This window comes from Dasypus novemcinctus, chromosome 1 (genome assembly GCF_030445035.2).
Source record: "Dasypus novemcinctus isolate mDasNov1 chromosome 1, mDasNov1.1.hap2, whole genome shotgun sequence".
Classification (NCBI taxonomy): domain Eukaryota; kingdom Metazoa; phylum Chordata; class Mammalia; order Cingulata; family Dasypodidae; genus Dasypus; species Dasypus novemcinctus.
This window is the reverse complement of record NC_080673.1, coordinates 87,237,870-87,253,641: the sequence shown is the minus strand read 5'-3', so window position 1 is coordinate 87,253,641 and position 15,772 is coordinate 87,237,870. Positions and strand designations below refer to the sequence as shown.

Below are 15,772 nucleotides of genomic sequence, written 5' to 3'. Positions count from 1 at the left end.
TTTTAATGTTACATGAAAAAAATACAAGGTCCTCATATACCCCCCACCCCTCACCCCACTCCTCCCATAACAACAACCTCCTCCATCATCATGGGACATTCATTGCACTTGGTGAATACATCTCTGAGCACTGCTGCATCACATGGTCAATGGTCCACATTATAGTTTACACTCTCCCCCAGTCTACCCAGTGGGCCATGGGAGGACATACAATGTCCAGCATCTGTCCCTGCAGTACCACCCAGGACAACTCCAAGTCCTGAAAATGCCCCCACATCACATCTCTTCTTCCCACTCCCTACCCTCAGCGGCTACCATGGCCCCTTTCTCCACATCAATGCTACAATTTCTTCCATTACTAATCACAATAGTCCCATAGTAGAACACCAGTAAGTCCACTCTAACCCATACTCTATTCCTCCATCCTGTGGACCCTGGGCTGATGATGTCCACTCCACCTCTGTATCGAGAGGGTGCTTAGATTCCACTTGGATGATGGATGCAATTCTCCTCTGGGCATGAGACCCCTTTGATTGTATTAAATTCAGAGGTTTCATTTTTACTTTATTAAATCAAGATTAGGGCTTTGATTTGACCACATCATCAGGGTGTGCAGGGCTGAGTCCCCACCCCCTTGGTAGCTCTATAAATGGATGCTCAACCAGAACACAAAGGTAGATACACAGTGGATCTAGTGGCCCTGGGAAAAGAGATGATTCTGATAGTCTACAGTTGACCTTGTGAAGAGAACAGAACAGCTGAGAAACGAGCCCCAGGAAGAGAGACAAGCCCTATGCCAGACTACAGCTTGTTTTGTGATTGGTTTGCTGTTCTTCTAGTTTCCCCAGTCTTTCTCCAGGATAGATCACATGTTGGGCCACAACATATTCTCGGTAAATTTAAGAAGATGGAATTATATAAAGCACCTTCTCTGATCATAAAAGAATGAAGATGGAAATCAATAATAGATAGGAAAGGGGAAATTTTACAAATGTGTGGAGGCTGAACAGCACACTCCTAAACAATCATGGGTCAAAGAAGAAATATTGCAAGAGAAATTAGTAGACAGCTCAAGATGAATGAAAATGAGAACACAACTTATCAAAACTTATGAGATACAGTCAAGGCAGTGCTGAGAGGGAAATTTAAGTGCCTATATTAAAAAAGAAGAAGGAGCTAAACTCAAAGATTTAACTGAAAAACTGGGGAAACTAGAAGAACAGCAAACCAATCACAAAACAAGGAGAAAGAAATAATAAAGATTAAAGTAGAAATAAATGAAATTGAGAGCAACAAAAAGAACAAAACAATAGAGAAAGTCAATAAAACTAAAGGCTGGTTCTTTGAGATCATAAAATTGACTAACCCTTAGCAAAATTAACATAGAAAAAAAGAGAGACAATAAAATAAATAAAATCATAAATAAAAGAGGGACATTATGACTAACTCCACAGAAATAAAAAGGACCATAAGAGGATATTATGAGAAATGAACTGTATATCAACAAATCAGATAACCTAGATAAGATGGACAAATTCCTAGAAATTCACAAACATCCTACATTGACTTTACAAGAAATACAGGAAGTCAATAAACCAATCACAAGTAAAGAGATTAAATCAGTCTTCAAAAATCTTCCAAAAAAGAAAAGTCCTGGACCAGATAGCTTCACAGGTAAATTCTACCAAGCATTTCAAGATAATTAACACCAATCCTGTTTAAACTCTCCCAAAAAAATTGAAAAGGAGGGAAAATTATCCAACATATTTTATGACACCAACATTACTCTAATACCAAAGCCAAATATAGATACTATAAGAAAAGAAAGTTACAGACCAATCTCTCTAATGAACATAGATGCAAAAATTCTCAATAAAATAAAATCTTTGCAAATCAAATCCAACATCATATCAAAAGACTTATACATCATGACCAGGTGGGTTTTATTCCTGTCATGTAAGGGTGGTTTGACATAAGAAAATAAATTAACATAACACACCACACTAACAAATCAAAGGGAAAAAAGCACATCATCTCGATTGATACAGAAAAGGCATTTGACAAAATGCAGCATCCTTTCTCAATAAAAACACTTCAAAAGATATGTATAGAAGGAAATTTCCTTAACAGAATAAAGGGTATATATGAAAATCCCGCAACCAACATCATACTCACTGGGGAGGGGTTGAAATCTTTCACTCTAAAATCAGGAACAAGACAAGGATGCCCACTGTCACCATTGTTATTCAACAGTGTGCTATAAGTTCTAGCTAGATCAATTAGACAAGGAAAAGAAATAAAAGGCATCCAAATTGGAAAAGAGGAAGAAAACTCACTATTTGCAGATGACATGATCCTCTATTTAGAAAATTCCAAAATATTTACAACAAAGTTATTAGTGCTAATAAATGAGTTCAGAAAAGTGGCAAGACACAAGATCCACATGCAAACACCAGTAGTGTTTCTATACACTAGTAATTTGCAAGCTGAGGAGGAAATCAAGAAAAAAATTCCATTTATACTAGTAACAAAATGACTCAAATATCTAGGAATTAATTTAACCAGGAATGTAGTATTCAGAAAACTATAAAACACTGCTAAAAGGAATCAAAGAAGACCTAAACAAATGGAAAGACAGTCTGTGTTCATGGATTGGAAGACTAAACATTATGATGATATCAATTCTATCCAAATTTATTTATAGATTCAATGCAAGACCAATCAAAATTCCAATAGCCTACTTTACAGAAATAGAAAAGTCAATTACCAAATTTATTTGGAAGGGCTAGGGGTCCTGAATGGCCAAAAACATCCTAAAAAAGAAGAGCAAAGCCAGAGGATTCATGTTTCCTGACCTTAAAGTGTATTATAAAGCTACAATGGTCAAAATAGCATGGTGGGAAGTGGATATGGCTCAAGCAGTTGGGTGCCTGCCTACCACATGGGAGGTCCTGGGTTTGGTCCCTGATGCCTCCCAAAGAAGAAGAGCAAGACAGAGAGCTGATATGAAGGGCTGGCATGGAGAACTGACACAATGAGATGACACAATGATTTGATGCAATGAAGAGACACAACAAGGAAACATGAGACACCACAAGTGAAAGCAGAGGTGGATCAAGCCATTAGGTGTCTCCCTCCCACTTGGGAGGTCCCAGGTTTAGTTCCTGGTGCCTCCTAAAAAAAAAAAACAAAGAAGATGAGCACACAGAGAGCAGACAGTGATCACAAATAATGAGGGGAGGAACGAGAAATAAATAAATCTTAAAAATAAAATAGTATTGTCTTGGCATAAAGATAGACACATGATCAATGGAATTGAATTGAGAGTCCAGAAATAGACCTGCACCTCTATGGTCAACTGATTTTTGATAAGCCTATCAAGTCTACTTTTCTGGACAGAACAGTGTCTTCAACAAATTGTGCTGGGAGAACTGGATATCCAAAACCAAAAGAATGAAAGAGGATCCCTATCTTGTTCCCTATATAAGAATCAATTCAAAATGGATCAAAGACCTAAACATAAAAGTCAGGACCATAAAACTCCTAGGAGATAATGCAGGGATACTCTAGAAGGTCTTATAGGAGGTGGGGGTTTCTTAAACCTTATGCCCAAAGCATGACTAAAAAGGAAAAATAGATAAATTAGACTTCTTCAAAATTAAACACTTCTGCACCTCAAAGGACTTTGTGAAGAGGGTAAAAGGGCAGCCTACTCAATGGGAGAAAATATTTGGAAATCACACATCTGTATCCATGATATACAAAGAAATCCTACACCTCAAAAATAAAAACACAAATGACCCAATTAAAAAATGGTCAAAAGACCTGAATAGACATTTTTCTAAAGAAGATATACAAATGGTGAAAAAACACATGAAAAAAATGTTCAACAGCACTGGCTATTAGGGAAATGCAAATCAAAGAAATATCATTTCACACCAACTAGAATGGCCACTATTAGCAAAACAAAGCTACAAGTGTTGGAGAGGATATGGAGAGACAGGAATGCTTATTCACTGTTGGTGGGACTGTATTAATAGAATGGTACACCACTGTGCAAGTCTGACGGTTCCTAGAGAAGTTAGATATAGCTCTACCATATTACCCAGCATTACCACTACTAGGTACATATCCAGAACTGAGAGCAGTGATATGGACACCTGCACACCATGTTCATAGTGACATTATTCACAATTGCCAAAAAACAGAAGCAACCCAGATGTCCATCAAATGACAGCTGGTTAAACTAGAGTATATGCACACAATGGAGTATTATTCAGCTGTAAGAAGAAATGAAGTGGTGAAGCATATGACAGCATGGATGAACCTGGAGGACCCTATATTGAGTGAAGCAAGCCAGACACAAAAGGAAGAATACTGTATGATTTCACTGTTATGACCTAAAAATAATGAGCCAACTCATGGAATTAATAGCTAGAATGTAAGTCAACAGAGAATAGAATGTGGTTAGAGAATGGAAAGCTCAGGTTTAATCTGTGCACATTTGGTAAAAAGCTGTAAATGAATAGAGATGGTGAAAGTATAGGATTTGTAATTAGTAGTGCTAACATTTGAGTATGATAGTGTTTTTATTTTTTGAGTAATTAAATGCTCTGATATTGATTGAAGTGATGAATGCTAAACTCAGTGATTAAACCAAATGCCAATGATTATACACTTTAGGTAAATTATATGGTTTATGGAGAAAAAAAGTTGGGGTAGGTTGGGGGAAAAATACACCAAATATAAGATATGGACTATAGTTAGTAGTAATACTTTGACAATGCACTTTCATAATTTGTTGCAAATATTTCACAACAATGCAAGGTATTTTTGGTGGGGTGATGTACGGGAGCCCTGTATGATGTTTGTTTTGTAAGTTCACAACTTTTACTATATAGTTATGGTTTATATATTTTCATATAAGAATGATATAAATTAAAAAAAAAACCCCATATTCACTGTAAGTCATGTCCACCCAAGGAAAAGAAAACCTGAGATGCAAATCTCAACCCTTCCCTAATGCAGCAGGTGAGGCAAAAGAAGGGAGTCTAAGCCATTATCATCTTTCCCCCTTTGTCCCCACATCATCACTTTTTTTTTATTGAAGTATATCACTCATACATAAACATCCCTAAACAATAATAGTATAGTAATAGTTGTGAACATACAAAACAAACTTTTATAACATCGTACAGGACACTCATAACATTTTAAACTAATGATTAAAGAGCATCCTCAAAATATTACTATGGACCAAAGTATTTTTCCCCCAACCCACACTATTACTATTATCTTTTTATCTTTAATTTATGAACATACATAAATATTAAGTGTATAGTAAAAGTTGTGAACTTACAAAGCAAACACACATAACATCATACAGGGGTCCCATACATCAATTCTCCACCAACACCTTGCATTGTTGTGAGACATTTGCTACAAATTATGTAAGAATATGGTCAAAATCTTACTACTAATTATAGTCCTTATCTTACATTTGGTGTATTTTCCTCCCAATCCACCCTATTAATATTTTCCAAATATATTTATGACAGAAGTTATAAACCTATAAAATAATACACTGTGCAGAATTCCCAAACAGCACCCCTCTACCAACACCCCACACCACTGTGGTAGAATATTTGATATAGATAAGATAGTATCATCTGACTGTTCCCATGTCCACAATGTACATTTTGTATACATTTTTCATACTGCCCCATTATCAACACAGTACATCTTTGGCATACATGCAAGAATATTATTACTGCTAACCACAGTCCATAGGTCACTCCAGTTGTATTTTTCCATGCTTGTCCACATTCCCACCACCCTGCAATAGTGATGTACATTTGCTCTAGCTAACAAGACACTCTTGCATCTCTACCATCAACCACAATTCTCATCCATCTCCTGGCTTACTGTGCTATTCAGTTCCTAGATTATTCTCTAGCATTCTGTCAGTTGGCATTTACATACCTAGACTACCATTTTCAGCCACATGCCCACTTCAAAACTAGCTGTTACTATGTGTTACCATCCACTCTATACATTTCCACACTTTTACAGTAAAACTAATTAAAACTGCTACATACATTAAGCAGCAGTAGTCCACCTCAGTCCTCCTTTTATCTCCTTTAAGAATCTACCACCGGGAAACGGACTTGGCCCAGTGGTTAGGGCGTCCGTCTACCACATGGGAGGTCCGCGGTTCAAACCCTGGGCCTCCTTGACCCGTGTGGAGCTGGCCCATGCGCAGTGCTGATTGCGCGCAAGGAGTGCCCTGCCACGCAGGGGTGTCCCCCGTGTAGGGGAGCCCCACGCGCAAGGAGTGCACCCAGTAAGGAGAGCCGCCCAGCGTGAAAGAAAGTGCAGCCTGCCCAGGAATGGCACCGCCCAAACTTCCCATGCCGCTGACGACAACAGAAGCGGACAAAGAAACAAGACGCAGCAAATGGACACAGAGAACAGACAACCGGGGCGGGGGGGGGGGGGGGGGGGATTAAATAAATAAATAAATCTTAAAAAAAAAAAAAAAGAATCCACCATCTACCATCGGCTCTTGAAGATATTTTCTTACAATGGTTCTTGCTTTTATTTTTAGGTTTTTTATCCATTTTGAGTTAATTTTTGGATAAGGTGTGAGATAGGGGTCTTCTTTCCTTCTTTTGCCTAAGGATATCCAGTTTTTTCAGCACCATTTGTTGAATGGACTATTCTGCCCAAGCTGTGTGGATTTGACAGGCTAGTCAAAAATCACTTGACCATACATGTGAGGGTCTGTTTCTGAACCATCAATTTGGTTACCTTGGTCTATGTGTCTATCTTTATGCCAGTATCATGCTGTGTTTACCACTATAGCTAGGTAATACAATTTAAAGTCTGGAAATGAGAGTTCACTTTTCAAGATGTTTTTGGCTATTTAGGATCCCTTACCCTTCCAAATAAATTTGATAATTGTGTTTTCTATTTATTTAAAAAATGCTGGTGGACTTTTTATTGGGATTGCATTGAGTCTGTATATCAATTTGGGTAGAATTGACATCTTAATGATATTTAGTCTCCCAATCCACAAGCTGTGGAGTGTTCTTTCGGTTATTTAGGCCTTATTTTATTTTTTAACATTGAGTTGCAGTCTTCTGAATATGTGTTTTACATCGTTGGTTAAGCTTATTCCTGACTTTTAAAGTTTTCTCTGTCATATTTTATTTTCACCACTCTTTTGACACGTTTAGTTACTTTTATTGATATAATCTTCATTTCTAGACTCTTCCAGGCATCTTAGTCCTGTCTTTTCTTTTCAGGCTCTAGCACTTCTATTTCTTGAAAATCTGGTCTCTTGGTTAGAAATTCTCTCAGTTTCTATTTATCTGTGAATATTTTAAACTCGCCCTCATTTTTGACAGACAATCTTGCTGGATATAAGATTCTTGGTTGGAAGTTTTTCTCTTGTAGTATCTTAAGTATATCATACCACTGTCTTCTTGCCTCCATGGTTTCTGGTGAGAAATCAGTACTTAATCTTACTGGGTATCCCTTATATGTTATGCATTGCTTTTCTTTTGCTGTTCTCAGTATTCTCTGTCTGTGGCATTTGACATTCTGATTAACATGTGTCTCAAAGTTGCTCTATTCAGATTTTTTCAGATGGGAGTATGTTGTGCTTCTCGGACATGGATATCTATGTCCTTAAATAGGGTTGGGAAATTTTCTACTATTATTTCTTCAAATATTCCTTCTGCCCCTTTTCCCTTCTTTTCTCCTTCTGGGATACTTATGACATGTATGTTTGCACATCTTCTGCTATCATTTAGTTCCCTGAGGGCTTGTTCTATTTTTTCCATTCTTTTCTTTATCTGTTCTCTTGTATGTTCACTTTCAGAGCCATTTCTTCAAGTTCATCAATCCTTTCTTCTGCCTCCTCAAATCTGCTATTATATGATTCCAATGTTTTAAAACTTCATTTATTTTGCCTTTCATTCCCATAAGATCTGCTATTTTTCTCTGATAGCCCACTGAATGGACTGGGAGAGAGTGTAAACTACAATGTAAACTATAATCCAAGCTGTGTAGCAGTGCTCCAAAATGTATTCATCAATTGCAATGGATGTACCACATAAATGAAAGAAGTTGATGTGGGACAAGTGGGGAGTTTTGGGAGTGGGGCATATGGGAACCTCCTATATTTTTTAATGTAACATTTTGTGTGATCTATGTATTTTTAAAAAATAAATAAAAGTATATTTAAAAAATTAAAAAATATGTGTTTAATATGGAGAGCTATGCAGGTGGGCTAGGAAGAACTGAAAATATTCTCTCTCAGGAACATTCTATAACACCACGTTATTCTCTGTTCATTGGGTATTCTGGAATTAGAAGGGAAAAAAAATTAAGTACGGCATTATAAGTATCCTTTAGCAAAAAAACAGTAATATACCATATTAATAATTTCTACAGCACATAGTAACATTTGTATAATACCAACCTCTTAGGTTCTACGTAAGGGGAACACGGATGAATGAATAATGGGAAGTGCATTTAAAGATTTCAATGTAATCCTGTTTAAAAAAGTTTCAATAGACATGTCACATTAAAATAACTATGAAGACAAGAAAAGATAAAAACCTGACATGTGTAGCTGACCTACTGTCAGAAGTTGGGAGGAATAGACATAAATTGTAAAGACAATGGCATTGAATTGAAAACATAATTGGTGGACAACTTCTATGCCATTAGAAACAGAGCTGGGTTCTAACATTAGAACAAGAAAAAACTCTTTGTTGTAACTGTTGCCTTGATCAAAAACACAAGATCTACACCAACCCAAAAATGGGGCAACCCTAATTCTAAGTGCAGCTGCAACTTTCTGAGACAGCTAGAACGCTGGGTCCATCCTCTACACCAGGATATTTGTTGTTTCTGGAGAAAGTTTAGTTGTCAGAACTCGGGGGAAAGGAACTACTGGCACCTAGTGGCAGGGAATAAACATGTGCTAAGCATTCTAGGATGCCCTGGACTTGACCCAAAATGTCAAGAGTGCCAAAGTTTGAAAATCCCTCCTCTACCCCAAGACCTCTTCTTATATTGTTGCAAAAATTGTAATTTCTCAAAACTGGCAAAATGAAACGGGGAGAGGAGGAAGGGAGTAATGATAGCATAGGAACAAGTGAAGAAGACTATCAGAGTATAATGACCATTATTAGATGAAAACTAGTAGGAGTTAGACTAGTAGCTGCACAAAATCAGTCTGCCATCCAGCTATAGATCTGAGATGGAGATTCAACCATCATCCATAGCATTTAGATAGCTCTTACAAGTATATGCAAAAATTATATTCTCAAATATGCAAAGGCTCAAAAGACATATTATTTAAATACTCTACTTGGGAAAAAATTACTTGAGACCTAGCTCAGCAGGCCAAAAGCTGACTCAAAATTAAGAAATATAAAATGGGGGAGGTTTGGGCAGCAAAACTTGGGAATCCCACTTAAATGTCATCAGATTGTATAGTCCAAGGGTAATGCCTGGCTCTGCAATACTTCTTTCAACTACTTCCTATCTGGTGTAAGGAACTGTTGGGAATCACATCTTTCACATCAAAATTTGGATGAATACTTAAAAGAACAACTGCTGGGAAGCAGATGTGGCTCAAGCAGTTGGGCGCCTGCCTAATACATGGGAGGTCCTGGGTTCAGTTTCCGCTGCCTCCTAAAGAAGACAAGCAAGACAGTGAGTGACCCGATGCAGTGAGCTGACGTAACAAGATGATGCAAAAAAGACAATGAGGAAACACAGTGAGAGACACAGTGGAAGTGGAGGTGGCTCAAGCCATTGGGTGCCACCCTCCCACACAGAAGACCCCAGGTTCAGTTCCTAGTGTCTCTTAAAAAAAAAAAAAAGATGCACACACAATGAATAGACACAGAGAGCAGAGAGTCAAGTACAAACAACACTGGGGGTGGTAAATAAATAATAAATAAAAAAGAGCAACTGCTGCAATCAATAACACATTTGGAGCAAGACCTGGAGAATTACTAAAGGACAGGTTTTGTTTGTTGGGTTTTTCTCCCCAGCAAAAAAAATGAGTTTCATAGAGGTGGGATGGTCATATTGCCAAGTAATTCAAGTAAGCAATTTTCTATATATTAAAGATGAATGTAGGGAAGCAGATGTGGCTCAAGTGATAAGGCTTCTGCCTACTATATGGGAGGACCTAGGTTCAATCCCTGGAGCCTCCTGGTAAAAAAGGAAAAAAGAGAAAGTGTGCCTGCGTGGTGGGCCAGTGCCTGCATGGCTAGCTGAGTGCCCAAATGGCGAGCTGAGTGCCTGTGCTAGTGCCTGTGTGGCGAGCCAAGTGTCTGCATGGCCAGTGCCCGTCCAAGTGACTTATGCAGCAAAATGATGACACAAGAAAAGAAAGATGAAGGGTAGAGTCAAAGTGAAGCGCGGCAGAAACCAGGAACTGTGGTGCCACAGGTGACAGGGAACCTGTCTCCACATCAGAGTTCCCCAGGATCGAATCCCGGTAAATCCTAGAGGAGAAAAAATGAGAAGAGAAGACAAAAAGAGAAATAGATACAGAAGATCACACAGCAAATAGACACAGACAGCAAAAACAGCAGGGCAGGGGGAGGGAGAGGGGGAAAGAAATGTTTTTAGAAAATGAATGTAAGAATGACTTGGATCAATGAGAATTTTAGTTGTAAAGATAAGTACTTTTTTATATTAATTATAATGAAGCCCATGTCATTTTTCTATATAGGATGTGTAAATGCTCCTTGTTAATAATGTCTAAAACTCAGTATGGACTCAAATGATTTCAAACCTATTTACAAAGAAAAAACATAGAAAAAAGACCAAAGTAATATGTTAGCAATGGTTATCTCTAACTTGTGGATCTCTAGGTTTGTTCTTTTTCCCCCTGCTGTGGTATACCTTTCTGTAATTTTTAAATTTTCTGTAAGGAGAATGTACTATTTTTTATTTAAGAAAAACCTTAATCCACATATGTAACATCATATATACTAATAACTACTGTGAAAAAAATGCACAGAGAAAAAGACTAGAAGGAAATGCACCAAAGACAGTCTTTCACTCACTCATTTATTTTTCATTCATCCAGCAGATGCTTAATGTACCAGGTACAGTGCTGGACACTGGCCATTGCCATGTGTTGACCACTGTTATTTTCAGGCATGGACTTGGGTATTTTTCTTCTTTCTTCTCTTTTCACTTAGAAGTTTTATTGTGAATGATTTTACTTATAAAATGGGAGGAGGAATTATATTTATTGTTAAAAAGATTCTGGTAGAATTATAGCTCAGAAAGAAGTGTGTTGTTGTAACTGATTGTGCAGATCGTGTTCTAATAGATGAGTTTTTGAAATATTCACATATTTTTTAACATTCCCCATGAAAGCTTTTCCCTGTCCTTTCTTTAGCAAACAGAAGCTATAATTTCAAAAAGAAATTTATTTTTTATAAGATATTGCACTACCTTTAACATCTGCCTAACAATATAAAAAGTAAGTACATTTTTGAAGAACAAGTTTTTTTGGATATGTTTTATTTAATATTTAGATATCATAGCAATTACTTTTTTTCCATAACAAAGGCTTTTGGGTAATAAATATATATACTGAAAAATAAATTTGAATTTACATATAAATACAAAATAACTATACCACGTTTTTTTGTGAAAAAGACTTATTTTTAGATTTCTTTTTTTCATTCTTTCTTTCCTCTTTTTCTTCTGCTTGTTTTTCAAAATATTCTTTAAGGAGATGGTTCAGCTGTGGTTCATACTGGTTTGCATGTTGCAATCCATTTTCCCTTCCTTAAAAAGATATAAAACATGAGATAACTATTCTTCATTTTATAGTGGTCCCTATATTATTATTTTAGTAATCTACCACCCACAGTGGCAAATTCAGTGCTGCTTCTGCCTGAACCAGCCTGAGCATTAGGTCAAAAAGTCAATTTTAGGAGTGCATGTGGCTCAAGTGGTTGAGTCCCTGCTTTCCACATGGGAGGTCCCAGGTTTGGTTCCCAGTGCCTACTAAAAATAACAAAAACAAACAACAAGCAAACAAAACAAACAAAAAAAACAACTCAGGGGAGGGGATGTGGCTCAGTGGTTGAGCACTGGGCTTCCCACTAACGAGGTCCCAGTTTCAATCCCCAAACCCAGTACCTCAAAGAAAAAAAAAAGTCAATTTTAATTAAAATGCTTGAATTAAAAATTTCACTTTACCTTCACAGTGTTGGATCACACGCCCCCATAGTCGATTTTTCTTCAAACAGGCTAAATTTCCCACAATCAACAAATGCCTCCTTCCTCTGGTCAATGCAACATTCATTCTTTTCTCTGAATCAATGAATCCTACTTGTCTTGTCCTTACACAGGACAGAATGATGATCTCCTTTTCAGCGCCCTGAAAGGCATCTACTGTTGACACCTGGACAGCCTTAATATTGGCATGGCCAAAGTCCACAGAACTGAGGAGATTACAAAGCTGTGAAGAAAACAAGACAGGGCTCATGCAATGCAGAGATCAGGAACAACTTAAGTGCTGAATCTCCTCACAGCAAACATTTAATTTAATTAATATGGTGTAATTGTGATTTTTATTTTCTTTTTTATGACTCACATAGATTTGACTAGTTTTTATTAATGACAATATTAATTATGAAATAAAACCAAAAGTGATGATTTGTCCACTGCTAGGGAACTCATTAGGATGTGTTAATTTAGAGATGATAAATAATCTAATAATGAAACATATGAAAAATACTTTTTAAAAAAAGGAAAAGAAAAAAAAAGAAAAATCTAGTTAAGTAATTGGCTCGTATATTAATAGCTGGTATTTCTTAATTTACTGATAAAATATGTAGTAATAATAAAAGAACATTTTTGGAAGGTAGAGATTCAATTCCATCTGTTCTAAAACACAAAGCATACACCATATTTTCCTCCCTCTAATTTGTTTATTTGCATTTTTGCCCCAACAGCTGTAAACTGAATTTAATTAAGCCTTGCTAGTTTTACATTTAATTACACAGAAAAAAAGCCAGACCAGGAAAAAATTAGAATGTTTCTTTTAATACATTATTAACTATTAACTATAGTTTCAAAGGTTTCCAAGCACTAAACAAAACAAAATAGAACTACTATAAAATATAATATTAAATATTATAATATATAACTGTAATATTTAATTTGTGATAAATATTGTAATATGTAATACAAACCTTGTACATCTGGGATTTGTATAATGTTATTACCCCAATCATAGAGCCCTCTATTCCACTTGCCATCAGTGATTGAATCAGCTTGAGTGTAAAAGCAGCTTCTGCCACATTATAAAAGCTGTTATCCCTTTCAATCTGGAATAAGAAACAGATCCTAAATTATATTTCCCAGAAAGGCAATGGAAAGACCAAGTAAAATCATACAAACAACAATAAAATTAAACCAGGAGAGAATTCATGTTTATTCCTATCAATATTAATGTCATTTACCTGTTCCAGTCCTTTAACATTATAGAAACAGAGGGTTGGTAGCCATTTCAATAAAGGGCTCCTCTCTGTTTCTGAAACACCATTCATGAGGTTTCCTTCATAGAACAGATCATTAGCAATAGCACTGATTGCAGGGTGACAACGGTATTGGATTCTCAGTAGAATTGGCCTGTGACCCTAGGAAATTTATATGTAGAAAAATAGAAAAGTTAAAACAGCATTTTTCTTCTTTAATGAAAATATGATAAAAAAAATTATAAAACTTTAAATCACATGATACTCTTAGGAGATGAATTACAACCATGATAGAGTAGATCACAAATAAAATAATTTTTAAAAGAAATTGCTAAAATTATTTTCAGGTTAACTAGTATTATACTAGGAAATTAAAAACATGCCAAATCTTAGACTTATGATCTAAAAAGTTTGTTGCTTAATATTATGCTTTCATAATCTGTTTGGAGTTGATCTAACACTAAATCAAAGAGCTTTAAAAAAGAGTTGACTATTCATTAATTATTGTCCACCTTGAATGAAAGCCATTTTTCACTTTAATTTCAAAGAAGTTTCACATTTTGTTAATGTATCATAATATTCAAGTTCCAGCTACTTTAGGGCTCTTCTAGAGAATGTTCTTTATTTCCAAAAAGCTCTACAGTATTGCCAGAACATTTGAAATAGCTACAAGGTACTCTAATATACATAATAAAATGCAGAATTAGTAATCACATGGACAAATACCTTTTATGGGAACAACCACCAAAAAAATAAATCCTCAGTAATCAGTTACTCTCTGGGGTATAAATTTGTTTGTAAGTCTAAAGCTATGGATATGTGAAACCTCTGACAAAAAGCTTGAGGTATAAAAATGCTCAAAGGAACAATACGTGTAATCAGAAATAACTAACTGCTCAAAGTTAAAGAAATGACTAAATTATGGTATATTCACAGAATATCTAGTGATTAAACATATTTATAGTAAAGTGATGACTATAATGCTAGTTATAGCATGGGGAAATAATTTACTATAATACAAAGTTTAAAAAAAGGTAGGATAGAAATTATATTTATGGTGTGGTTTTAGCTATGCAAAAATACATAGGATAAAACTGGAAGGACAAATACTAAAATATTATAAAGGGTTCTCTTGGGGGCAGGAAGGTTATTATGGATGCATTATTTTTGCCTTTTTGCTTTTCCATACTTTCCATAATGAGTAGTATATATTACTTTTTCTTTATTTTTAAATAATTGTAGACCATTTCAAACATATAGAAAAGCAAATAAAATAATATATGATGGGAGCAGATGTGGCTCAAGTGGTTGATCACCTGCTTTCTACTGGGAGGTCCCAGGTTCAGTTCCCTGTGCCTCCTAAAAACAAACCAAAAAACCAACCAACCAAACAAACAAAAAAACCAAAATGGGGGCGCTGGTGTGGTTTAGTGGTTAAGTGCTGGCTTCTCACATACAAGGTCCCAGGTTCAATCTCCAGCCCTGGTACTTAAAAACAAAAAAAAAGACACTTGTGCACCCACAATCAGACTTGACATTAGCATTTGGTCATATTTGCTTCAGATCTCTTTTCTTATAAAATAAAATGTGACATCTATAGCCAAAGCCCTCTCTATCACCCCTTTCCTCTACTACCTTCCCCAGAAACAACACTAATCCTAAAGGAGTTTTGAGCTATTCGCATGCATGTTTTTTTTTTTTGCTTTTTTTTTAAAAAAGATTTTATTTTTATTTATTTCTCTCCACTTCCTCTCCCTCCCCCAGCTGTCTGTTCTCTGTGTCTATTTGCTGCATGTTCTTCTTTGTCCACTTCTGTTATTGTCAGTGGCATGGGAATCTGTGTTTCTTTTTGTTGCGTCATCTTGTTGTGTCAGCTCTTCGTGTGTGCAGTGCCATTCCTGGACAGGCTGCACTTTCTTTCGTGCTGGGTGGCTCTCCTTACGGGGCGCACTCCCTGAGTGTGGGGCTCCCCTATGCGGGGACACCCCTGCGTGGCACAGCACTCTTTGCACACATCATCACTGCACATGGGCCAGCTCCACATGGGTCAAGGAGGCCCAGGGTTTGATCCGCAGACCTCCCATGTGATAGATCGACGCCCTAACCACTGGCCAAGTCCGCTTCCCATGAATGTTTTTATACTTTTACTACCTTGGTATGTATCTATGAATAATACATATTACTTGATATGTGTGGTGGCTAGGAGCTATGTACCACAGAAAACATGTTTTTAA

At 36.4% G+C, this 15,772-nt stretch overlaps 1 protein-coding gene across 1 annotated transcript in view; it reads right to left on the bottom strand.

Annotated features, from left to right (window-relative positions):
- Positions 1-11,551: 11,551 nt before the first annotated feature.
- ZGRF1 (zinc finger GRF-type containing 1) overlaps positions 11,552-15,772 on the bottom strand; it is a 149,353-nt gene continuing 145,132 nt past the window's right edge. The window contains 4 exon segments of the mRNA XM_058293946.2: positions 11,552-11,838; positions 12,256-12,517; positions 13,254-13,388; positions 13,524-13,700. Coding sequence (XP_058149929.1) covers positions 11,681-11,838; positions 12,256-12,517; positions 13,254-13,388; positions 13,524-13,700 — 732 coding nt within the window. The 3' untranslated portion in view covers positions 11,552-11,680.